General features: G+C 43.5%; 1 protein-coding gene across 2 annotated transcripts in view; it reads left to right on the forward strand.

The window, feature by feature from the left end:
- The window catches only part of LOC118400074 (RING1 and YY1-binding protein B-like), a 43,894-nt gene extending 18,919 nt beyond the window's left edge, over positions 1 to 24,975 (forward strand). For both annotated transcript variants that reach the window (XM_035796484.2, XM_035796485.2), the window contains exons 3-5: positions 14,355 to 15,098; positions 22,091 to 22,174; positions 23,111 to 24,975. In XM_035796484.2, the coding sequence (XP_035652377.1) occupies positions 14,355 to 15,098; positions 22,091 to 22,174; positions 23,111 to 23,360 (1,078 nt within the window). In that variant the 3' untranslated portion in view covers positions 23,361 to 24,975. The remainder of the gene's footprint in view (positions 1 to 14,354; positions 15,099 to 22,090; positions 22,175 to 23,110) is intronic.
- The last annotated feature ends 425 nt before the right edge of the window (positions 24,976 to 25,400 follow it).

Consider the following 25,400-nt stretch of genomic DNA (forward strand, 5'->3'; position numbering starts at 1 on the left):
GCTTCAAACATAAAGATAGAAAACTGTATTTTTTTGTGAAGAATCAACAAGTGGGACAAAATCATGAAGTGGAACGACATTTATTGGATATTTCAAACTTTTTTAACAAATCAAAAACTGAAAAATTGGGCGTGCAAAATTATTCAGCCCCTTTACTTTCAGTGCAGCAAACTCTCTCCAGAAGTTCAGTGAGGATCTCTGAATGATCCAATGTTGACCTAAATGACTAATGATGATAAATACAATCCACCTGTGTGTAATCAAGTCTCCGTATAAATGCACCTGCACTGTGATAGTCTCAGAGTTCCGTTAAAAGCGCAGAGAGCATCATGAAGAACAAGGAACACACCAGGCAGGTCCGAGATACTGTTGTGAAGAAGTTTAAAGCCGGATTTGGATACAAAAAGATTTCCCAAGCTTTAAACATCCCAAGGAGCACTGTGCAAGCGATAATATTGAAATGGAAGGAGTATCAGACCACTGCAAATCTACCAAGACCTGGCCGTCCCTCTAAACTTTCAGCTCATACAAGGAGAAGACTGATCAGAGATGCAGCCAAGAGGCCCATGAATACTCTGGATGAACTGCAGAGATCTACAGCTGAGGTGGGAGACTCTGTCCATAGGACAACAATCAGTCGTATATTGCACAAATCTGACCTTTATGGAAGAGTGGCAAGAAGAAAGCCATTTCTTAAAGATATCCATAAAAAGTGTTGTTTAAAGTTTGCCACAAGCCACCTGGGAGACACACCAAACATGTGGAAGAAGGTGCTCTGGTCAGATGAAACCAAAATTGAACTTTTTGGCAACAATGCAAAACGTTATGTATGGCGTAAAAGCAACACAGCGCATCACCCTGAACACACCATCCCCACTGTCAAACATGGTGGTGGCAGCATCATGGTTTGGGCTTGCTTGTCTTCAGCAGGGACAGGGAAGATGGTTAAAATTGATGGGAAGATGGATGGAGCCAAATACAGGACCATTCTGGAAGAACCTGATGGAGTCTGCAAAAGACCTGAGACTGGGACGGAGATTTGTCTTCCAACAAGACAATGATCCAAAACATAAAGCAAAATCTACAATGGAATGGTTCAAAAATAAACATCCAGGTGTTAGAATGGCCAAGTCAAAGTCCAGACCTGAATCCAATCGAGAATCTGTGGAAAACTGAAAACTGCTGTTCACAAATGCTCTCCATCCAACCTCACTTAGCTCGAGCTGTTTTGCAAGGAGGAATGGGAAAAAATTTCAGTCTCGATGAGCAAAACTGATAGACATACCCCAAGCGACGTACAGCTGTAATCGCAGCAAAAGGTGGCGCTACAAAGTATTAACTTAAGGGGGCTGAATAATTTTGCACGCCCAATTTTTCAGTTTTTGATTTGTTACAGTTTGAAATATCCAATAAATGTCGTTCCACTTCATGATTGTGTCCCACTTGTTGATTTTTCACAAAAAAATACAGTTTTATATCTTTATGTTTGAAGCCCGAAATGTGGCAAAAGGTCGCAAAGTTCAAGGGGGCCGAATACTTTCGCAAGGCACTGTATATTGTTACACTGGCAATACTAAAGTGCCTATAAGAACATCCAATAGTCAAAGGTTAATGAAATACAAATGGTTTCGAGAGAAATAGTCCTATAATTCCTATAATAACTACAACCTAAAACTTCTTACCTGGGAATATTGAAGCCTCATGTTAAAAGGAACCACCAGCTTTCATATGTTCTGAGCAAGGAACTTAAACGTTAACTTTCTTACATGGCACATATTGCACTTTTACTTTCTTCTCCAACACTTTGTTTTTGCATTATTTAAACCAAATTGAACGTGTTTCATTATTTTTGAGGCTAAATTGAGTTTATTGATGTATTAAGTTAAAATAAGTGTTCATTCAGTATTGTTGTAATTGTCATTATAATAATCGGTATTGGTGTTGAAAAATCATAATCGGTCTACCTCTAGTCAGGATCGAGGGAAAGATGAGCGGAGCAAAGTACAGAGATCCCTTAATGAAAACCTGCTCCAGAGCTTTCAGGACCTCCGACCGGGTCTAACGTTTACCTTCCAACAGGACAATGACCCTAAGGCACAAAGCCAAGACAACGCAGGAGTGGCTTCGGCACAAATCTCTCAATGTCCTTGAGTGGCCCAGCCAGAGCCCAGGCTTGAACCTGACCAAACATCTCTGGAGAGACCTGAAAATAGCTGTACAGTGACTTTCCCCATCCAACCTGACAGAGCTTCAGAGGGTCTGCAGAGAGGAATGAGAAACCAAATACAGGTGTACCAAGCTTGTAGTTTCATACCCAAGAAGACTCGGCTGTAATCACTGCCAAAGGTGCTTCAACAAAGTACTGAGTAAAGGGTCTGAATACTTATGCAAATGTAATATTTCAGTTTTTCAAGGGTTCTGAATACTTTCCGAATGCACTGTACAACATAACTCCTGCTGTCAACCACTGTGTTCCCCTGAGCAGTATTGCTTGATGACTTGTTGAGCTAATTTGAAACGGACCATGTTTACACAAGAGCAAGTATGACAACGCATGACTGCTGCAGGGTGACTGGTTCCAACAGACACTGGCAGGGAGGCAGACTGACACAGAGGAGATAGACTACAGGGAGAGAGAGGAGCTTGAGGTGAGAGCCACGGAATGAGATATAATAAGGGAAGGAAGAGTGAAAAGAGAAGTGTAACTGACAGCACAGAAAAGGTATAGCAGGGAAGCAATGGCTACATATTTAGAATGGGGACTGGAGACAAAGTGGATGATACATTTGACTAGAGGTGAAGAGATAATGATTCAGCAGGGAAAGCGAGGGCGGAGAGAGCACAAGTGATACAAAGAGGACTGTGTCATGGAGCCTCTGATGGAGAGAGCTCATGCATGCTTAGTGCTGTCACAATGGCGGCTGTCAATCACCCTGATGGGAAGCAATTTGTAGCCTGGAGGTCAGACATTGGAGGGAATATCTCACAGTGGGAGGCCACACACACTCAGAAGCCCCACACTGGTTTCGTTTTTTTTTTTAAGGATGAGGGACTTATTTCTTTACACATTTTGTTTTTAAGATTTTCATTGATTTGTTTCTCTTTTGTCAACTGTCCCAAATAGTTGTCACTGTGCATCACTGTGGGAACGAAATGTCATGCTCAGCTGTCTTGTCGTGCTCTTTTCCTCTGAGGGAAGATGACGGAGGGCTGCAGAGAAGGAGTGCTCTGCTGGGGCCCACTGTGCTCACTGAGTACCTGGGGGCATCCCCCTTGGGGGTGCAGGATTTTGTGTCTGGAGGAATGTTTAAATCAATGTTTTTAATAATGCCCTTGGCTCTAGCCAGCAGTGAGTCATGCAGACAGTGCTGCAGCCTGGAGCTGCTCTCCACTCCAGGTAGGGCTGCACGATGTCTAATAGCACAACATGTCTTTTTTTTTGGGGGGGGGGAGCACACATTGTGATTTTCAAACACTTGGGTGAAAACTTGGTAATATCATCAGACATGGTAAAACCGTGTCAGGGTAGAGAAAATAACTTGTAAAATGAGATCCTATAAATACATACTGTGCTTACTGAATACAAAACCAAATTAAACTAATCTTTTTCAACATTGTTTTATAGGCTACATACAGTACCAGTCAAAAGTTTGGACAAACTTGCTCATTCAAGGGTTTTTCTTTATTTTGACCGTTTTCTACATTGTAGAATAATAGTGAAGACATCAAAACTATGAAATAACACATGGAATCATGTACTGTAGTAACCAAAAAAGTGTTAAACAAATCAAAACCTTGTTTATATTTCAGATTCTTCGAAGTAGTCACCCTTTGCCTTGACAGCTTTGCACACTCTTGGCATTCTCTCAACCAGCTCATGAGGTAGTCACCTGGAATGCATTTCAATTAACATGTGTGCCTTGTTAAAAGTTAATTTGTGGAATTTCATTCCTTAATGAGTTTGTGCCAATCAGTTGTGTTGTGACAAGGTAGGGGTGATATATAGAAGATATCCTTTTTGGTAAAATATCAAGTTCATATTATGGCAAGAACTGCTCAAATAAGCAAAGACAAATGACAGTCCCATTACTTTAAGACATGATCAGTCAATTCTGAAAATGTGAAGTACGTCGAAATTACCTAAGATCATTGTTTATTCAGGCAGCCATAGGCTGGTTATGGACTAGGAAACTTGTTAGTGTGTAAATTTATGTAGAAGTATGCCCTATAATTATTATAATTGAAATGATGAGTCAAAGTGCCATAACATGTAACACGTAGCCTACCAATTGCAAGGTGCAGCCTGTGTCCAAAAACTGTCTGGTCCAGTCATTCGACTCGATATGTTTCAACTTTTACCCTTCTTAATTTTGTTATACAGTGTATGTGCAAGATGGAATCTTGTATATCCTGTCCAGCTTGTTTATATTCTTTTTGAAGCAGTCTTTGCTGACAGTGTAAATAGGAACCATGTCTTTGGATATGTGATGGCCTCTGATTTCTGTGTGTCTGCAGGAAGTTTTTCATAGGACGTTACACTTGAAAATACATGGACAATCGATGCCTGTTTAACATAGGTGGTTGATTGTGGTTTAGGGGCTTTGCTGCTGTCCAGGCACTTTATTATTATTATTTTTTTTAACGGTGCCATCATCGCAAAGTGGGGGTGGTTATTCTTCAAATGATTTAATACATTTGTTGCCTCTTGTCACCACAGCTCGGGGGTTATTTTTGCCAAAATACTGCTGAAGATGAGCCCTTTGGCACCAAATTGAAATTTTAATTATCACTTGCAGCATTCATGTTTGACACACACTGAGGTAAAGCCACAGAGTTTCTGAACCTCATACTGTACTGTCTTTGGTGAAGCCCCTTCTCTCCTCACCAGCGCGGATGCTTGTGATTGGCCAGCATGTGCATGCCGTGCAGAGCGTGGGAGAGCCCACTTATGATTGGTCAGCATCCTCTGTGCATGTAGAGGGTGAGTGAATGGAGTCTCGCGCCTCTCATTGGAGGTGGTACCATAGTCTAGTTTTTCTTGTGTTAAGTGTCAAAGAAAGGAGAAAATTGCAACCACAAATATGGATATTTGCACATGTCAAAATCGCAATTTTGATCTGAATACGATTAATCATGTAGTCCTAACTCCAGGTGCAGTATTTTTTTTAAAAAATCTGTTGTCGTTTTTTTAGATTCAGATGAAATCTTACTGTCTGACTACAGTTGACTGTCCCTGTTAGAGGGGACCTTTTTGTCTAGGCCTCTCTCTTTGAGCTTCTATGCTCTGGGTCTGTGGCTGGCTGGAAGTAATAGCCTGTCCTCCAATTATCACTCAAAATAAAGAGCCGTGTTAATGAGGGCTTTCCTGTGGTCGCATGGTCACCCCTCTCTCCGTGTCTGTCTCTACAGAAGTACTCTCTCAATTCTGTCACAACACTGCTTGGTTTTAAGTTCAACAGTGTGTTATTGGCATCTCTAGGTCTCCACTTGCTATGCTCTTCAGGTAGGAGGCTAATATTGACATGCATGAGTAGTTCCTTGGAAGTACTTATGATTGACAATATAGTGGGTGTGGCTGGCAGCATAACCATAGGTCTCAGTCTGCCTGGGTTTAGTGTTTAGTGCTGATGACAGTCATTTCATAGCCGCCTGTGGGGTAAGAATCCACACCCCATATCAAGGGGAATTTAAGGGGCAGTCAGCAGAGACAATCATTATCTATGGAGGTGTGAAAAGGAGGAAAAGCCTCGACCGATTTATCTGGTGTTTCTCAGTGAGAAGTGGCTTGGAACCGATGCAGTGGCGCTGTTTTCCTGCCTACCAGCAAGGTGAGTGTGGCCAGCCCAGTGGTGTGGATCCAGCCAGCCAGCCAGCCGTGTTAATGGGTCGGAGTGGTGGTGTTCAGAGCAGCAGTGACGTAGCTGGTAAGTGTAATAATACACTGTAGAGTAAGCGCACCACCGGGCAGGCCAACAGGGAGCAGAGCTCCGATCATGCTGGCAACAACTCCATGGCTGAGTTACAGCTGGCACTGAATCACAGCTTAACTACTGGGGCTGTTCCTGCTGCTTCCCTCTCTCTGGGCTGAGCTCTGCTGCGTCTGACACAAATCTCTGGGTCTGGGGTGATGGGCCAAGGAGGCGGTGAGCCAATCAATCAATCAGTCAATCATGCTCACTTTCTACCTCCAGCACTTTGCTGACAGCTTAACCTGCCACGGGAAATTATTTCTGGGCCCGTCAGACGCGGGCTGCGCTGAGAACCCATTTACGAGTGTTTTGGTCTGCATGCGTCCTGCCAAATCCTGTGATTGATTGGCGACAATATTCACTGCCGTTGGAGACAAATAGTTTTGGTCTGTTTGAGTGCTTGTTGCAAAGTGACCTCGGGCGCCAGTCTGAGAGTACAAGTGAGGCTCCTCAAGGGTATTGAGAACTGCCATTGATATGAAGTTGCTCAAACCTTGTCAAGTCACTTAAGTTTTTTTTTTTAGTGTCTCATCATCCAGATGCTGCTGAACTTGAGCATGTCAATCCCTCCTCTCCTGTGGAGTGTGACTGGCATTGATTCTGCAAGAGTGAGTGAGTAGGCTAGCTTTATGCAGCATCTCCAGAGCCATGCCAGCTGTGCTGGGTGGAGTCACTACAAGGTCATCAGCATTCACCACAGCCTGCCTATTGATTGGAGCGTGGCGCGAGCGCTACGACATGATGCCATATTATGAAGCGATTGATTGCCTTCTGATCGACTGGTCCCCCCTGAGGGAGATACGGTCGGTTCTCTATCTCCTGCAGAACAGGGATAGAGAGACAGGGAGAGGGCGGGAGAAAGTAAAAGGGTTGATATCTAGGATGTGCTGTTTCTAAGGTAAATCACTCCAGCAGCCTTGTGAAAAACACTCTCCTCTCCACAAATAGACCTCATCAGCCATGCATCATAATCAATGTACCCATCGTAATCAGACAACCACATCTGAAATTAACCGTAAGTAAAGCCTGGGGGCCATGTTGTCTAAAATGTCTTGAGCAGCACCAGCTGTATCGGAACAGTCCCACTCAGTATTGTCATCAAGTTTCTGCTCATGTTCTGACCAACTTAACGATAACAGACTCTCAGAGAACGAGTCAGCACCTCATTGGTATTCTAGTCAACAGGTAGGCTACATTTTCTAGGATCCAGACAGAGCTTGTTTATCAGTTCAGTCTGAGGCTCAGGCAGGTGGATCAGAAAGCATGAAAGTGCCCATCTGCCCTCAAACCCGCAGAGAGTTTCTTTAAACATGACACACTCTGAACAGCTAGACAATAAACAGTACCTCTTGGCAATGCAGTAGATGAGATGTGGAGGCTATGCCATAGTTGGATTGTGCCTCCTGAGTAGCTTATTCACCTTATGACATCCAGTAGAACAGTCACTTTACAATGGTGCATCTAAATCTTAAAGGGGGGGAGGGGGTGAGAAGGATTACTTATCCTATCCTAGGTATTCCTTAGAGGTGGGGTTTCAGGTGTCTCCGGAAGGTGGTGATTGACTCCGCTGTCCTGGCGTCGTGAGGGAGTTTGTTCCACCATTGGGGGCCAGAGCAGCGAACAGTTTTGACTGGGCTGAGCGGGAACTGTACTTCCTCAGTGGTAGGGAGGCGAGCAGGCCAGAGGTGGATGAACGCAGTGCCCTTGTTTGGGTGTAGGGCCTGATCAGAGACTGGAGGTACTGAGGTGCCGTTCCCATCACAGCTCCGTAGGCAAGCACCATGGTCTTGTAGCGGATGCGAGCTTCAACTGGAAGCCAGTGGAGAGAGCGGAGGAGCGTGGTGACGTGAGAGAACTTGGGAAGGTTGAACACCAGACGGGCTGCGGCGTTCTGGATGAGTTGTAGGGGTTTAATGGCACAGGCAGGGAGCCCAGCCAACAGCGAGTTGCAGTAATCCAGACGGGAGATGACAAGTGCCTGGATTAGGACCTGCGCCGCTTCCTGTGTGAGGCAGGGTCGTACTCTGCGGATGTTGTAGAGCATGAACCTACAGGAACGGGCCACCGCCTTGATGTTAGTTGAGAACGACAGGGTGTTGTCCAGGATCACGCCAAGGTTCTTAGCGCTCTGGGAGGAGGACACAATGGAGTTGTCAACCGTGATGGCGAGATCATGGAACGGGCAGTCCTTCTCCGGGAGGAAGAGCAGCTCCGTCTTGCCGAGGTTCAGCTTGAGGTGGTGATCCGTCATCCACACTGATATGTCTGCCAGACATGCAGAGATGCGATTCGCCACCTGGTCATCAGAAGGGGGAAAGGAGAAGATTAATTGTGTGTCGTCTGCATAGCAATGATAGGAGAGACCATGTGAGGTTATGACAGAGCCAAGTGACTTGGTGTATAGCGAGAATAGGAGAGGGCCTAGAACAGAGCCCTGGGGGACACCAGTGGTGAGAGCGCGTGGTGAGGAGACAGATTCTCGCCACGCCACCTGGTAGGAGCGATCTGTCAGGTAGGACGCAATCCAAGCGTGGGCCGCGCCGGAGATGCCCAACTCGGAGAGGGTGGAGAGGAGGATCTGATGGTTCACAGTATCGAAGGCAGCCGATAGGTCTAGAAGGATGAGAGCAGAGGAGAGAGAGTTAGCTTTAGCAGTGTGTAGCGCCTCCGTGATACAGAGAAGAGCAGTCTCAGTTGAATGACTAGTCTTGAAACCTGACTGATTTGGATCAAGAAGGTCATTCTGAGAGAGATAGCGGTAGAGCTGGCCAAGGACGGCACGCTCAAGAGTTTTGGAGAGAAAAGAAAGAAGGGATACTGGTCTGTAGTTGTTGACATCGGAGGGATCGAGTGTAGGTTTTTTCAGAAGGGGTGCAACTCTCGCTCTCTTGAAGACGGAAGGGACGTAGCCAGCGGTCAGGGATGAGTTGATGAGCGAGGTGAGGTAAGGGAGAAGGTCTCCGGAAATGGTCTGGAGAAGAGAGGAGGATTCAGGAGGGAGAAGGTGGCAAAGAGCTTCCTAGGGTTAGAGGCAGATGCTTGGAATTTAGAGTGGTAGAAAATGGCTTTAGCAGCAGAGACAGAGGAGGAAAATGTAGAGAGGAGGGAGTGAAAGGATGCCAGGTCCGCAGGGAGGCGAGTTTTCCTCCATTTCCGCTCGGCTGCCCGGAGCCCTGTTCTGTGAGCTCGCAATGAGTCGTCGAGCCACGGGGCGGGAGGGGAGGACCGAGCCGGCCTGGAGGATAGGGGACATAGAGAGTCAAAGGATGCAGAAAGGGAGGAGAGGAGGGTTGAGGAGGCAGAATCAGGAGATAGGTTGGAGAAGGTTTGAGCAGAGGGAAGAGATGATAGGATGGAAGAGGAGAGAGTAGCGGGGAGAGAGAGCGAAGGTTGGGACGGCGCGATACCATCCGAGTAGGGGCAGTGTGGGAGGTGTTGGATGAGAGCGAGAGGGAAAAGGATACAAGGTAGTGGTCGGAGACTTGGAGGGGAGTTGCAATGAGGTTAGTGGAAGAACAGCATCTAGTAAAGATGAGGTCGAGCGTATTGCCTGCCTTGTGAGTAGGGGGGGAAGGTGAGAGGGTGAGGTCAAAAGAGGAGAGGAGTGGAAAGAAGGAGGCAGAGAGGAATGAGTCAAAGGTAGACGTGGGGAGGTTAAAGTCGCCCAGCACTGTGAGAGGTGAGCCGTCCTCAGGAAAGGAGCTTATCAAGGCATCAAGCTCATTGATGAACTCTCCGAGGGAACCTGGAGGGCGATAAATGATAAGGATGTTAAGCTTGAAAGGGCTGGTAACTGTGACAGCATGGAATTCAAAGGAGGCGATAGACAGATGGGTAAGGGGCGAAAGAGAGAATGACCACTTGGGAGAGATGAGGATCCCGGTGCCACCACCCCGCTGACCAGGAGCTCTCGGGGTGTGCGAGAACACGTGGGCGGACGAAGAGAGAGCAGTAGGAGTAGCAGTGTTGTCTGTGGTGATCCATGTTTCCGTCAGTGCCAAGAAGTCGAGGGACTGGAGGGAGGCATAGGCTGAGATGAACTCTGCCTTGTTGGCCGCAGATCGGCAGTTCCAGAGGCTACCGGAGACCTGGAACTCCACGTGGGTCATGCGCGCTGGGACCACCAGATTAGGGTGGCCGCGGCCACGCGGTGTGGAGCGTTTGTATGGTCTGTGCAGAGAGGAGAGAACAGGGATAGACAGACACATAGTTGACAGGCTACAGAAGAGGCTACGCTAATGCAAAGGAGATTGGAATGACAAGTGGACTACACGTCTCGAATGTTCAGAAAGTTAAGCTTACGTAGCAAGAATCTTATTGACTAAAACGATTAAAATGATACAGTACTGCTGAAGTAGGCTAGCTGGCAGTGGCTGCCTTGTTGACTTTGTAGGCTAGCTGGCAGTGGCTGCATTGTTGACACTACACTAATCAAGTCGTTCCGTTGAGTGTAATAGTTTCTGCAGTGCTGCTATTCGGGGGCTAGCTGGCTAGCTAGCAGTGTTGTTTACGTTGCGTTAAAAGAACGACAATAGCTGGCTAGCTAACCTAGAAAATCGCTCTAGACTACACAATTATCTTTGATACAAAGACGGCTATGTAGCTAGCTATGTAGCTAGCTACGATCAAACAAATCAAACCGTTGTACTGTAATGAAATGAAATGAAAATGTGATACTACCTGTGAATGCGACCGGGTTGTTGAGTCCTATTCGGTAGACGTCGGCTAGCTGTCGGCTCGCTGTCGGCTCGCTGTCGGCTAGTTGTTGGCTAGCTGTTGGCTAGCTAGCAGAGTCCTACGTTAAGGACGACAAATAGCTGGCTAGCTAACCTCGGTAAATTAAGATAAGATAATCACTCTAAGACTACACACTCTAAACTACACAATTATCTTGGATACGAAGACAGCAAAGACAGCTATGTAGCTAGTTAACACTACACTAATCAAGTCGTTCAGTTGAGTGTAATAGTTACTACAGTGCTGCTAATCGGTGGGCGTTTGCTAGCTGGCTAGCTGCTAGGCAAATAGCAGTGAAGACTACGTTAGGACGACGAAATACGATAATTATGCAATTATCTTTGATACAAAGACGGCTATGTAGCTAGCTAAGAAGAAATTGCTAAGATTAGACAAATCAAACCGTTGTACTATAATGAAATGTAATGAAATGTAATGGAAAAAGTTATACTACCTGCGGAGCGAAGTGCCGATGCGACCGCTCGCTCCAACCCGGTAGTACCTTGTGTGTGTGTGTGGTATACTCTGGTATTTTTCACTGATCTGGCCCAGTCCAGTGATGTGATTATCTGTCCAATTTGTAAGTCGCTCTGGATAAGAGCGTCTGCTAAATGACTTAAATGTAAATGTAAATGCTGGTGAGCGCCAAATCTAGGCTAACCTTGTGTCTGTGGCACTCTATTCTCTTGCTCTCTCTCGCTCTGCCTGCCCCTGAGACCCCCCACTGCTGCCAGCTGTTGTCCATTAGGGAGGCAGGCGGGACACGCAGCACTCACCCTTCACATCTTAGACGTCGAACTGTGTGTGTGTGTGGTGCGACACTTGGGGGTGATATTGGGACTTAAAATCTGTTATAAAACAGGTTGTATGGATGCTGATTGGTTGCTAGCAGGAAGTTTTTCACCACAAGCCCCGGGTAATGCCTGTTAACAGTTCCACTGTCCCACAGCCCAGCCAGGCAAATCATAAACTTAATCTCCCCTGGAAAAATGTGTCTAGACATTATTTCCCTATGCTTCTAGGTTAGCGTATGCTTTTCAACAGTTTGGATTAGTCTAAACTAGAGGTCGACCGATTGTGGTTTTTCAACACCGATACCGATTATTGGAGGACCAAAATCGGGCAATTTTTATTTATTTATTTATTTATATGTAATAATGACAATTACAAGAATACTGAATGAACAATGAACACTTCTATATTTTAACTTAATATAATACAGAAATAAAATAAATGTAGTCTCAAATAAATAATGAAACATGTTCAATTTGGTTTAAATAATGCAAAAACAAAGTGTTGGAGAAGAAAGTAAAAGTGCAATATGTGCCATGTAAAAATGCTAACGTTTAAGTTTCTTGCTCAGAACATGATAACATTTATGAAAGCGGTGGTTCCTTTTTAACATGAGTTTTCAATATTCCCAGTTAAGAAGTTTTAGGTCCTAACCGGCTTGCCAAAACTACAGTTTGTTCACAAGAAATTTGTGCAGTTGCCCAGAACAACCGCAAAGGACCTTGTGAAGATGCTGGTGGAAACAGGCACAAAAGTATCTATATACAGTGGGGCAAAAAAAGTGTTTAGTCAGCCACCAATTGTGCAAGTTCTCCCACTTGAAAAGATGAGAGGCCTGTAATTTATCATAGGTACACTTCAACTATGACAGACAAAATGAGAAAAAAAATCCAATACTTTTTTGCCCCACTGTACACGGTAAAACGAGTCCTATATCGACATATCCTGAAAAGCCGCTAAGCAAAGAAGCCACTGCTCCAAAACCGCCATAAAAAGCTAGACTACGGTTTGCAACTGCACATGGGGACAAAGATTGTACTTCTTGGAAAAATGTGCTCTGGTCGGTCTGATGAAATATAAATGGAACTGTTTGGCCATCATGACCATTGTTATGTTTGGGGGGGGAAAGGGGGATGCTTGCAAGCCGAAGAACACCATCTTAACGTGAAGCACGGGGGTTTCAGCATCATGTTGTGGGGGTGCTTTGCTGCAGGAGAGACTGGTGCACTTCACAAAATAGATGGCATCACGAGGCAGGAAAATGATGTGGATATATTGAAGCAACTTCTCAAGTCAGGAAGTTCAAGCTTGGTCGCAAATGCACAATGACCCCAAGCATACTTCCAAAGTTGTGGCAAAATGGCTTACGGACAACAAAGTCATGGTATTGGAGTGGCCATCACAAAGCCCTGAACTCAATCCTATAGAACATTTGTGGGCAGAACTGAAAAAGCATGTGTGAGCAAGGAGGCCTACAAACCTGACTTGGTTACACCAGCTCTGTCAGAAGGAATGGGCCAAAATTCACCCAACTTATTGTGGGAAGCTTGTGGAAGGCTACCTGAAACGTTTGGCCCAAGTTAAACAATTTTAAGGCAATGCTACCAAATACTAATTGAGTGTATGTAAACTTCTGACCCACTGGGAATGTGATGAAATAAATAAAAGCTGAAATAAATCATTCTGTCTACTATTATTCTGACATTTCACATTCTTAAAATAACGTGGTGATCCTAACTGGAATCTGGAATTTTTACCAGGAGTAAATGTCAGGAATTGTGAAACTGAGTTTGAATGTATTTGGCTAAGTTGTATGTAAACTTCTGACTTCATCTGTATGTAAGTTTTAATACTAGCCTATTACTTAACTTGGCTCCTTGCATTCACAATGTCCTTTTGATGCTGCACTTACGTAGCAGGTGGTCAACCTTCCACGCATTCTTCTCGTGGATTGCAATATAATCGGCGACCAAAAAGGCAGATTAACCGATTTGTTAAATATTTGAATGAAAACATGTAATCTTTAGAAAAATATGTTAGTAACTGTTTTATAAAAGCAATAACCTGGGAATTATTGTTAATATCACCCTCCAAAGGGCTGTTTCCCTGGCCCTCTGCTTCATGTCGGACTAAGAACAGCCCCTAGTCGGGAGTTATGCACACGATAATCCTCGCATTCTCATTCAGTTGCCTAAGTGTTCCCCCCATGAAGTACCTCTTCTAACCTCTCAGGATGAAGAGTGATGAACTCCCAATGAGCCCTTTATCCTAGATCTTTGTATTCATCCACCAAGGCACTCATTTGTGTCCACCTCTCACTCACAACGCATTTGCCTGCTGAATGAGAATGGTTTGGCTCAAAGAGAATAGGCTAGGTGTGTCTGTGTGTGAGTGACGACAGAGAGCCACAGAGAGTGACTTCTGCTCTGGTGGGCTAGCCAGCTAGTAAGTGAGCGGCTGCACGTCTCTGTGTATCCCAGTCTGTGACAAATGGGGCCAACGCTGCAGTAATCAGATTAGAGGACGTAAATGACATGCTGCAACTGTCCCACCTTGTGATCCCCACATTCATTTTATTATAGCACTGAGCTAGTGAGATTACTCTTCAAACAGACCAGCCCGACCAAGAGCTGTCACTTGCATCCAGTCAGCCAGTCGTGTGTGTACATTAACTCTTTCACTCCACAGAGGCACTGTGACTCAATCCAGTAAACTCCTTATAAGATGATGCAGAGGGGCTGTGTGTGTGTTGCTATGTGGTCAGGCAGGGGCTGCTCATGGTCATCTTGTCCTGAGAAAGCTGAGCCTGGAGTCTCTGCTGCCTGCTAATCCCTATTTGTGCCCTGGCCTCTACAGGAAACCCAGGATCAACTCCCAGCTGGTGGCCCAGCAGGTGGCTCAACAGTACGCGATGCCTCCCCCGCCCAAGAAGGAGAGGAAGGAGAGGCCTGAGAGGGAGCATGGCCCGGACGGGGAGCTCTTGGACGGGGAGGGGGAGCACCCCGAGGGAGAGCTTCTGGAGAGAGTGAAGCCAGAAGTAGAAGGAGAACCTCCCCTGGATAAAGACGAGAGCAATAAGGAGAAGCCGGAAAACGACCAAGCAGAAAAGCCAGAGCAAGAGGAGGAAAAAGAAAAAGGGAAAGAGATCAGCCTAGCCAGGCCCATCGCCAAGAAACCCAGCATCAAAGAGATCAGCCTAACCGGGCCTATAGCCAAGAAACCCAGCATCAAAGAGAGCAGCCTAGCCGGGCCCATTGCCAAGAAACCCAGCATTAAAGAGAGCAGCCCAGCCGGCCCCATTGCCAAGAAACCCAGCATAAAAGAGAGCAGCCCAGCTGGCCCCATTGCCAAGAAACCCAGCATAAAAGAGAGCAGCCCAGCCGGGCCCATCGCCAAGAAACCCAGCATCAAAGAGAGCAGCCCAGCCAGCCCCATCGCCAAGAAACCCAGCATCAAAGAGAGCAGCCCAGCCAGGCCCATTGCCAAGAAACCCAGCATCAAAGAGAGCAGCCCAGCCAGGCCCATTGCCAAGAAACCCAGCATCAAAGAGAGCAGCCCAGCCAGGCCCGTTGCCAAGAAACCCAGCATCAAAAAGATCAGGTCAGTGTGTGTTTATAAAGGAGTAAGATGTCTGTGTAAGCATCTTTCCTCTCAAGACATGAACTTTACTAATATACTCCTCTGTGGTCAGACCATCAAATAAGCTGGAGACATTACTCTTACTGAAATTCCACGTGGGTGAGGATATTGGAAATTTAATCAAGGATGATAACTTGTTTTTAACTAGGACAGAGGAATTTATAACATAGGTACAGCAAATCCGCTTATTTTATGGGCCACTTTTAAATATGTCTTTAGAGGCCATGCAATTCAGTACTCCTTTCTAAAACAAAAGCAATTTAGGTCAAAGGCATCCATACTAACAAAGGAAATTGAAGGTCTAACAAAACAGATAGATGGCAATGAAAACTGTACCATAGAGGCTCAGAATAAGTTGGAGGGAAAAGAAATGGAGGAACTGATTCAACAAAGATCAAGTGTAATATATTAATAATAATAAAGCAAACTGAATGGAATATGGGGGAAAATGCACCAAATTATTTTTTAATCTTCAACATAGAAATGCTCCCAAAAATAATTTACTGAAACTTGTTACAAATGACGGAGTCACCAATGATTCACAAAATGATATTTTGGAAGAGGAAGCAAAGTACTTTAAAGCATGCGTTTTCATTTGTCTCCTTCAGCGCCTTTTAACCAAAGCTAATTGTATGGAAACATTTTCTATTAATAACTTTAAATGAACAGCCATACAGAAAGACTCATGTGAAGGTGAAATTATAGAGAAGGAACTTCTTGATGCAATTAAAGCCTTTAACTGGGATAACTCCAGGGCTGGATGACATATTCCATTTCAGGTTTACCAAACCTTTTTTGATATACTCAGAGGACCGTTATTAGCATGTTTTAACCACTTATGTAAATGGTAGATTATCAGACACTCAACAAGGTCTGATTTCATTATTACTGAAACAGGATACAAGTGGGAAATATAAAGATCCAGTCCTTTAAAAAACAAATTGGAGGCATCTTACACTTCATTGATTTATTGTCAGACATTATTTATTGACAGACATTATTCATTCTAATCAGACAGGTTTTTTAAATTAATTATTTACATTGGAGATAATATAAGGCAAGTACTGGAAACACTATGAAAAATCTGGGAAACCAGGCCTGCTATTCATAGCTGACTTTGAAAAGGCTTTTGATAAAGTATGACTGGAGTTTTTAGAGAAATGCCTGGAACATTTCAATTTTGGAGTATCTCTTATAAAATGGGTTAAATCGTGTATAGTAACCCTAGGTGTAAAATAGTAAATAATGGCTACTTAGAAAGTTTTAAACTGTCGATAGGAGTAAAACAAGGTTGTCCACTATCAGCATATCTATTTATTATGGCCATCGAAATGTTAGCTATTAAAATCAGATCCAACAATAATATCAAGTGAATAGAAATACAGGGCTGAAAAACAAAGGTGTATGTTAAGGTGTATGCTGATGATTCATGTTTTTTTAAGATCCACAACTTGGATCACTCCACAGCCTCAGAGGATCTAGATCATTTTTCTAACCTCTCTGGATTACAACCAATTGGTAAGTGTACTAAATTACATATTGGATCACAAAAAATACAACTTTTACATTACCATGTAGTTTACCAATAAAATGGTCTAATGGTGTTGTGGATATACTTGGTATACATATCCCAAAATAAATAATCTCACTCCAATACATTTTTTATTAAAGGTTAGTAAAATAAATAAGATCTTGCTACCATAGAAAGGTAAATACCCTTCTATTTGTGGAAAAAAACTCCCTGATTAACTCTAGTCATATCCCAGTTTATCTATTTGCTTATTGTCTTGTCAGTTGTCTTTTTATCTTATTGTATGAGAAAGATTCCATTTAATTTGGAATGGCAAGGAAGACAACATTTAAACAGGCCTATTTGTATAATGACTATACATTCGGAGGGCAAAACGTCTTAAATATTAAAGCATTAGACCTCTCAATAATGGCTTCAGGCATACTAAAGTTATACTTAAATCTGAACTTCTCTAGTAAATTAGTAAGATTGTCTCACCCTATGTTCATGAAAGGATGTTTTCCCCCTTTATTCAGATTATAACCTCTCACATTTTTATTTGAAAAGGAAATCATCTCCCAAATATCACTTTTTAAAATAAGCCATTGGTTGCAATTTCAATTTAATCCACCTGTAAAGACAGAACAAATAATACAACAAATATTATGGTTAAACTCTAATATAATGTAAGATTTAATGAATTTGTTTGAATAAAAAAAAGCTATAATCTAAGTAAATTGTCATACATGCAGCTAACTAAAACATATGGAAATGTCTGCTCTACTCAAAATGACAACCAACCAATTGCAGCATTACCGCAAAAATAGAAGAGGGAAGTGGAAGGGGGCAAAAGTATGGAACTTGTCTGTCGGCCCTGCATGAAATACCATAATTGGTTAAAGAAAACTGTAATATATATAAAAAGGTATACCAATTTAATTTAAGGAGCAAGAAATGTACAGCTGTGCCATAGATTGCAAAATAGTTTAGATTTTTCATGTACCAATTCCATGGCGCATGGTTTATGAACTGATAAGCAAAACAATGCCGGATTCAAAACGTATATTTAAAAATATATATTATTATTATTATTATACAGAATTCTTGCAACCAATAGAATGTTATTTATATGTGCGATACAACCTTCCCAGCTCTGCAGATTTTACTGCGAAGAGGCAGAATCATTAGATCATTTGTTTTGGTACTATCCATATGTAGCTTGTTTTTGGTCACAGGTCCAGCACAATAGCTGAAGATTTGCAATATTTACCTGAAACTAACCCTGCAGATAGCACTACTGGGCGATCTGAAAAGTTATAGTCAATCGATCAATAATATAATAATAATTTTTGCAAAAATGTTTATTTACAATCTGTAGAAACAATGAAAATAGAAAGGTTCAGAACTTTTGAAACAGCACAGTTGAAAAATATATGGCAAATAGAATCCAATATGGATGGTGTTAAGAGATAAATTGGAGGGGTTGAATGGAGCTGAAGGTTGGGACTAATAAAAAGATAACTCATGTAAAACATACTGTGCCCATAACATGTACAGTGGGGCAAAAAAGTATTTAGTCAGCCACCAATTGGGCAAGTTCTCCCACTTAAAGATGAGAGAGGCCTGTAATTTTCATCATAGGCGCACTTCAACTATGACAGACAAAATTGAAAGAAAAATCCAGAAAACCACATTGTAGGATTTTTAATTAATTTATTTGCAAATTATGGTGGAAAATACGTTTTTGGTCAATAACTAAAGTTTATCTCAATACTTTGTTGGCAATGACAGAGGTCAAACATTTTCTGTAAGTCTTCACAAGGTTTTCATACACTGTTGCTGGTATTTTGGCCCATTTCTCCATGCAGATCTCCTCTAGAGCAGTGATGTTTTGGGGCTGTTGCTGGGCAACATGGATTTTCAACTCCCTCCAAAGATTTTCTATGGGGTCGAGATCTGGAAACTGGCTAGGCCACTCCAGGACCCTGAACTGCTTCTTACGAAGCCACTCCTTCGTTGCCCGGGCGGTGTGTTTGGGATCATTGTCATGCTGAAAGACCCAGCCACGTTTCATCTTCAATGCCCTTGCTGATAGGAGGTTTTCACTCAAAATCTCATGATACATGGCAGCATTCATTCTTTCCTTTACACGGATCAGTCTTCCTGGTCCCTTTGCAGAAAAACAGTCCCAAAGCATGTTGTTTCCACCCCCATGCTTCACAGTAGGTATGGTGTTCTTTGGATGCAACTCAGCATTCTTTGTCCTCCAAACACGACGAGTTGAGTTTTTACCAAAAAGTTATATTTTGGTTTCATTTGACCATATGATATTCTCCTGATCTTCTTCTGGATCACCCAAATGCTCTCTAGCAAACTTCAGATGGGCCTGGACATGTACTGGCTTAGTAGGGGGACATGTCTGGCACTGCAGGATTTGAGTCCCTGGCGGCGTAGTGTGTTACTGATGGTAGGCTTTGTTACTTTGGTCCCAGCTCTCTGCAGGTCATTCACTAGGTTCCCCCTGTGGGGTTCTGGGATTTTTGCTCACCGTTCTTGTGATCATTTTGACCCCACGGGGTGAGATCTTGCGTGGAGCCCCAGATCGATGGAGATTATCAGTGGTCTTGTATGTCTTCCATTTCCTAATAATTGCTCCCACAGTTGATTTCTTCAAACCAAGCTGCTTTCGTAATGCAGATTGTCTTCCCAGCCTGGTGCAGGTCTACCATTTTGTTTCTGGTGTCCTTTGACAGCTCTTTGGTCTTGGCCATAGAGGTGTTTGGAGTGTGACTGTTTGAGGTTGTGGACAGGTGTCTTTTATACTGATAACAAGTTCAAACAGGTGCCATTAATACAGGTAACGAGTGGAGGACAGAGGAGCCTCTTAAAGAAGAAGTTACCGGTCTGTGAGAGCCAGAAATCTTGCTTGTTTGTAGGTGACCAAATACTTATTTTCCACCATAATTTGCTAATAAATTCATAAAAATCCTAGTGTGATTTTCTGGATTTTTACCTATGATGAAAATTAAAGGCCTCTCTCTCATATTTTTAAGTGGGAGAACTTGCACAATTGGTGGCTGACTAAATACTTTTTTGCCCCACTGTATATACAGTTGAAGTTTAGATACACTTAGGTTGGAGTCATTAACTTGTTTTTCAACCGCTCCACAAATTTCTTGTCCTAACCGACTTGCCAAAACTATAGTTAACATCTACTTTGTGCATGACACATGTTGTGGGGGTGCTTTGCTGCAGGAGGGACTGGTGCACTTCACAAAATAGATGGCAACATGTGGAAGGCAAATTGTGTAAATATTGAAGCAACATCAGTAGATGCCTTCTGGAGAACTTATTTGTATTGCTTTTAATCTTTTTAATGAATTTATCTTATTAACACTTTATTCTAGCTAGCTATTTGTGTAGGTAGCTATCAAGTAAACACAATGAGTTAAAGCTTGGTCGCAAATGGGTCTTCCAAATGTACATTGACCCCAAGCATACTTTGAAAGTTGTGGCAAATGGCCTAAGGACAACAAAGTCAAGGTATTGGAGTGGCCATCACAAAGCCTCAATCCCATAGAAAATGTGTGGGCAGAACTGAAAAAGCGTGTGTGGGCAGAACTGAAAAAGCGTGTGTGAGCAAGGAGGCCTCCAAACCTGACTCCGTTACCAGCTTTGTCAGGAGGCATGGGCCAAAATTCACCCAACTTATTGTGGAAAGCTTGTGGAAGGCTTCCTGAAACGTTTGACCCAAGTTAAACAATTTAAAGGCAATGCTACCAAATACTAATTGAGTGTATGTAAACTTCTGACTTACTGGGAATGTGATGAAAGAAAGAAAAGCTGAAATGATCATTCTCTCTACTACATTTCACATTATTATTAAACCCATATATATATATATTTGTATACACTGCTCAAAAAAATAAAGGGAACACTAAAATAACACATCCTAGATCTGAATGAATGAAATATTCTTATTAAATACTTTTTTCTTTACATAGTTGAATGTGCTGATAACAAAATCACACACAAATTATCAATGGAAATCAAATTTATCAACCCATGGAGGTCTGGATTTGGAGTCACACTCAAAATTAAAGTGGAAAACCACACTACAGACTGATCCAACTTTGATGCAATGTCCTTAAAACAAGTCAAAATGAGGCTCAGTAGTGTGTGGCCTCCACGTGCCTGTATGACCTCCCTACAACGCCTGGGCATGCTCCTGATGAGGTGGCGGATGGTCTCCTGAGGGATCTCCTCCCAGACCTGGACTAAAGCATCCGCCAACTCCTGGACAGTCTGTGGTGGATGGAGCGAGAAATGATGTGCTCAATTGGATTCAGGTCTGGGGAGCGGGCGGGCCAGTCCATAGCATCAATGCCTTCCTCTTGCAGGAACTGCTGACACACTCCAGCCACATGATGTCTAGCATTGTCTTGCATTAGGAGGAACCCAGGGCCAACCGCACCAGCATATGGTCTCACAAGGGGTCTGAGGATCTCATCTCGGTATCTAATGGCAGTCAGGTTACCTCTGGCGAGCACATGGACTGTGCTGCCCCCCCCCAAAGAAATGCCACCCCACACCATAACTGACCCACCGCCAAACCGGTCATGCTGGAGGATGTTGCAGGCAGCAGAACGTTCTCCACGGCGTCTCCAGACAGTCACGTCTGTCACATGTGCTCAGTGTGAACCTGCTTTCATCTGTGAAGCGCACAGGGCGCCAGTGGCGAATTTGCCCATCTTGGTGTTCTCTGGCAAATGCCAAACGTCCTGCACGGTGTTGGGCTGTAAGCACAACCCCCACCTGTGGACGTCGGACCCTCATACCACCCTCATGGAGTCACTTTCTGACCGTTTGAGCAAACACATGCACATTTGTGGCCTGCTGGAGGTCATTTTGCAGGGCTCTGGCAGTGCTCCTCCTTGCACAAAGGCGGAGGTAGCGTTCCTGCTGCTGGGTTGTTGGCCTCCTCCACGTCTCCTGATGTACTGGCCTCTCTCCTGGTAGCGCCTCCATGCTCTGGACACTACGCTGACAGCCACAGCTCGCATTGATGTGCCATCCTGGATGAGCTGCACTACCTGAGCCACTTGTGTGGGTTGTAGACTCCGTCTCATGCTACCACTAGAGTGAAAGCATCGCCAGCATTCAAAAGTGACCAAAACATCAGCCAGGAAGCATAGGAACTGAGAAGCGGTCTGTGGTTACCACCTGCAGAACCACGCTAATTGCCTATAATTTCCACCTGTTGTCTATTCCATTTGCACAACAGCATGTGAAATTTATTGTCAATCAGTGTTGCTTCCTAAGTGGACAGTTTGATTTCACAGAAGTGTGATTGACTTGGAGTTACATTGTGTTGTTTAAGTGTTCCCTTTATTGTTTTGAGCAGTGTATATAATATACTCCTCTGTTTTCTGTTTCTGTGCAGACCCAAGACAGACGTTCATCAGAGCTTACCCAGCATACAGTCTGGGGAGTCAACAACCAAGATCAACAACTCTCACATCTCCAGGTGGGTGATTCTCCTCTTACAGATGTCTTCCACTACTAGTACTGACCTTACCTTCCAGTTGGACATTGTGAGAACCTGTCATGGCACTTTTTTAATTGGAACTCGTACAAGATATTCTAGAAGGGGCCATCAGCAGTTGCTACATGTTCCCATGGATGCTTGAAGAATATAACCTATAAATGTCTCAAACTTGTTTTACTCCAATGTTTGTAAACAAAGTAAATGTGACCAAAAACTATAGTCTCAATACATGTTTAAAACTCATTAAAAAAAATAATGGATCCATAGCTTTGTATATGAGTTTGTGCTTACATTTCTCCAGCCCCATCTCTCAGCTTTTTCCCGAAACTGAGGTGGGGAGAACACTGTTATTGTTTCAACTGCTGATTGCCGCTTTAAAGGGACACTTCGGAATTTTGCCAATTACCTACTTTATCTACTTCCCCAGAGTCAGATGAACTCATGCATACCATTGTTTTGTCTATGCATCCAGTATGAAGGAAGTTAGAGGTACTGGGCCAATGCTAACTAGCGTTAGCGCAATGACTGGAAGTCTAGGGGAGCATGCTAGCTGTTACCATATACTTCCAGGCATTGCACTAATGCTATTAAGCAATTGTGCTAACACTAGTTAGCTACTTTCTTCGCACTGCACACTGATACACAAAAATGGTATCCACTAATTCATCTGACTCTGGGTATGTAGAAAAGGACTTCATTGTCAAAATCCCAAAATCAAACTCAAGTGATTCATAAATGCTATTTCATGTTCTACTCTCTTTCTCCCTCTCACTCCTGTTGGACTTGTAGTATACATTGAAATGAGCGGTTGGGTCTAACCACCCACACTGTACTACACACCTTAATGTGGTTGTATCTTAGTAAGGCAGTTTTATCAATGTAATCCTAACCCTGTGTTTCCCTCCTGCTGACCAGGCCCAAACTGAAGAACATTGACCGGAGCACCGCTCAGCAGCTAGCCATAACGGTGGGGAACGTGACAGTCATCATAACGGACTTTAAGGAGAAGACCCGCTCCTCGTCCACATCCTCGTCCACCGTGACGTCCAGCTCGGGCTCCGAGCAGCGGCACCAGAGCTCCGGCTCCGAGAGCATGGACAAGAGCTCGTCTCGCGCCTCCACCCCCAAAGGAGAGCTCTCTGTGGGGCACGACGAGTCCTTCTGAGCCCTCCAGTCCAGGTGCTCCGTGATGACTCTGGATGGGATCCCTTAGGGGGAGATATTTCACCTTCCTTCCTCCTGCCTCCGCCTTCCTTCTATCACAGTCCCAGGATGCTGAGAGAGCTAGTTGATTGGAGCAGTCTGCCTTCTGATTGGAGCAGCCCATGGCATGCGCCTAATGGAGAAACGTCCAATCATGGGTACACGTTGAGCATGGCCCAGGCGGGAGAGTGGGGCTGATGGGAATAGCGCCCCCACTGGTGGCATCCTGACACTTGTATGTATTGTTTGATATTTGTACGTGGATGTGCGGCCGACATTTTGTTTTTGTGTAAAGAAATGATCTGCTGTACACAATAACACCACCATTTTAGCAACTCTGAAACATGACCCTTATTTATTACTTGTTGCACCCTTATACTTTGAGAGACTTTTCTTTTGTTGAGGCTTTGCTGTGTAGTTGTACCCCATCTCTCACTTTGACACTTGTTTTGATGGTTGAACTGGTAGGATGGGACAAGACACTTGAGACCACAACACACTGGTGCTACATCGATACACTGTGAAACAGTTTCCAACGTGGGACTGTCATTCACATGATCCAACAAAAGTGCTAATAACCCAGAAATTCTCTTGCTCTCTTTCTCTCTGCCTCTTTCGCACACTCTCTCTCACTCTCTTACACTCGTGTCTGATTTTAGTTTGAACCTCCATGTGGTCTTTCAGGTTGATGTGTAGAGGTGAATGTGCAGCATATAAAGGTCACCTGCTTTGTTTTGATTTGAAGGGCCTACAATGTCAACTCAACACACACCCAAACCTTTGTCTATCATTTAGTCTGATAGATGCTATATATCTTATACAGTCTGTGTCTCCTGTCCTTGACTCTATAGTGTAGGCTATTGTGAAAAACACTAAAGTTGTTGATGTTTTTGCATTCCGTCGCTTTAATATTGGGTAGCCAGTTGAGGAAAGGTGTGGCACCTTTTTTTTCTTTTCTGTAATGACTGAAGGAAAGGTCAAGTTCAGATCCACCTGTCAAGACCACATTTTGAACTGTAATATAGTGATGCCATATACCGTTTATGATATCCAACTGATGCTAAGGGACTTCAGGTTTTTAGAAGTCCTAGCGAACATTTAGTAATGTATTTTTTTGAATGCTCTGGTTTACAAAGTTGTGATTTTTCCGGTTTATTTAGTGCAAAGGCCTGGACAGTTCATGACAATTTGAGAATTGATTTGAGTGACTTTTTCTGCTAAGATATATTTAAGACTCCAATATGTAGGTTAATTGAAGGCAGACACATTGCAAGTAGATGATATAGCTAATAGAATAATATTGCATTTTTGTTTTGCATTTTCAAAGCAGTAAACACTTACCTAAATAACCAATTAAATGGTTCTAATTCTCATTCTCCTTAGATGAAAATAGACCATTTCCTCTTTAACTGTATTAAATTGTATAAAGAATAAATGTGTATATCTTAGTTTTATTTATTGAAGGACCAAAGGAATTTCATAATGACATGATACATAGACAAATGAATAACAATTTGAGATGCAATTATAAAATGTGTGAAATGAAATACATTTTAAATAAAGACTAATATAATCCATTTAAATGGTGTAATTCTTGTCCATTTTATAAGGAACTTACTTAGATAAACCTGAGAATAAGCAGAACAGAAAATAACCACACATTAACATTCAATTACAAGTCAGTTTCTCTACTTGGAGAACAATGAAAGGCAATGAAAAGCATTCAATGGGCAGTAAGCTGCAGGGAACTCTGCAGTGTTCGGAAGCTCTTGGAGCCATGTAAAGCCCTGTGCTTTGAGCCTCTGCTCCACTGTCCGCTGAACAGTATCTCCCCGTGCAGAGAACCAGTTGGCCGCAACAGGCCAGTTCAATCTATCCCTATAGACTTCTCTAAAGCACGTCAGGCAAGGTAGGCATACCCTTTTAACTTACCGTGACCATGAGTCCACTGGGCAAGTGTTGTATAGTAAAGGCTTTACGATCTATTTAGTGTAGATACGAT

Source organism: Oncorhynchus keta, chromosome 21, assembly GCF_023373465.1.
Source record: "Oncorhynchus keta strain PuntledgeMale-10-30-2019 chromosome 21, Oket_V2, whole genome shotgun sequence".
Classification (NCBI taxonomy): Eukaryota; Metazoa; Chordata; class Actinopteri; order Salmoniformes; family Salmonidae; genus Oncorhynchus; species Oncorhynchus keta.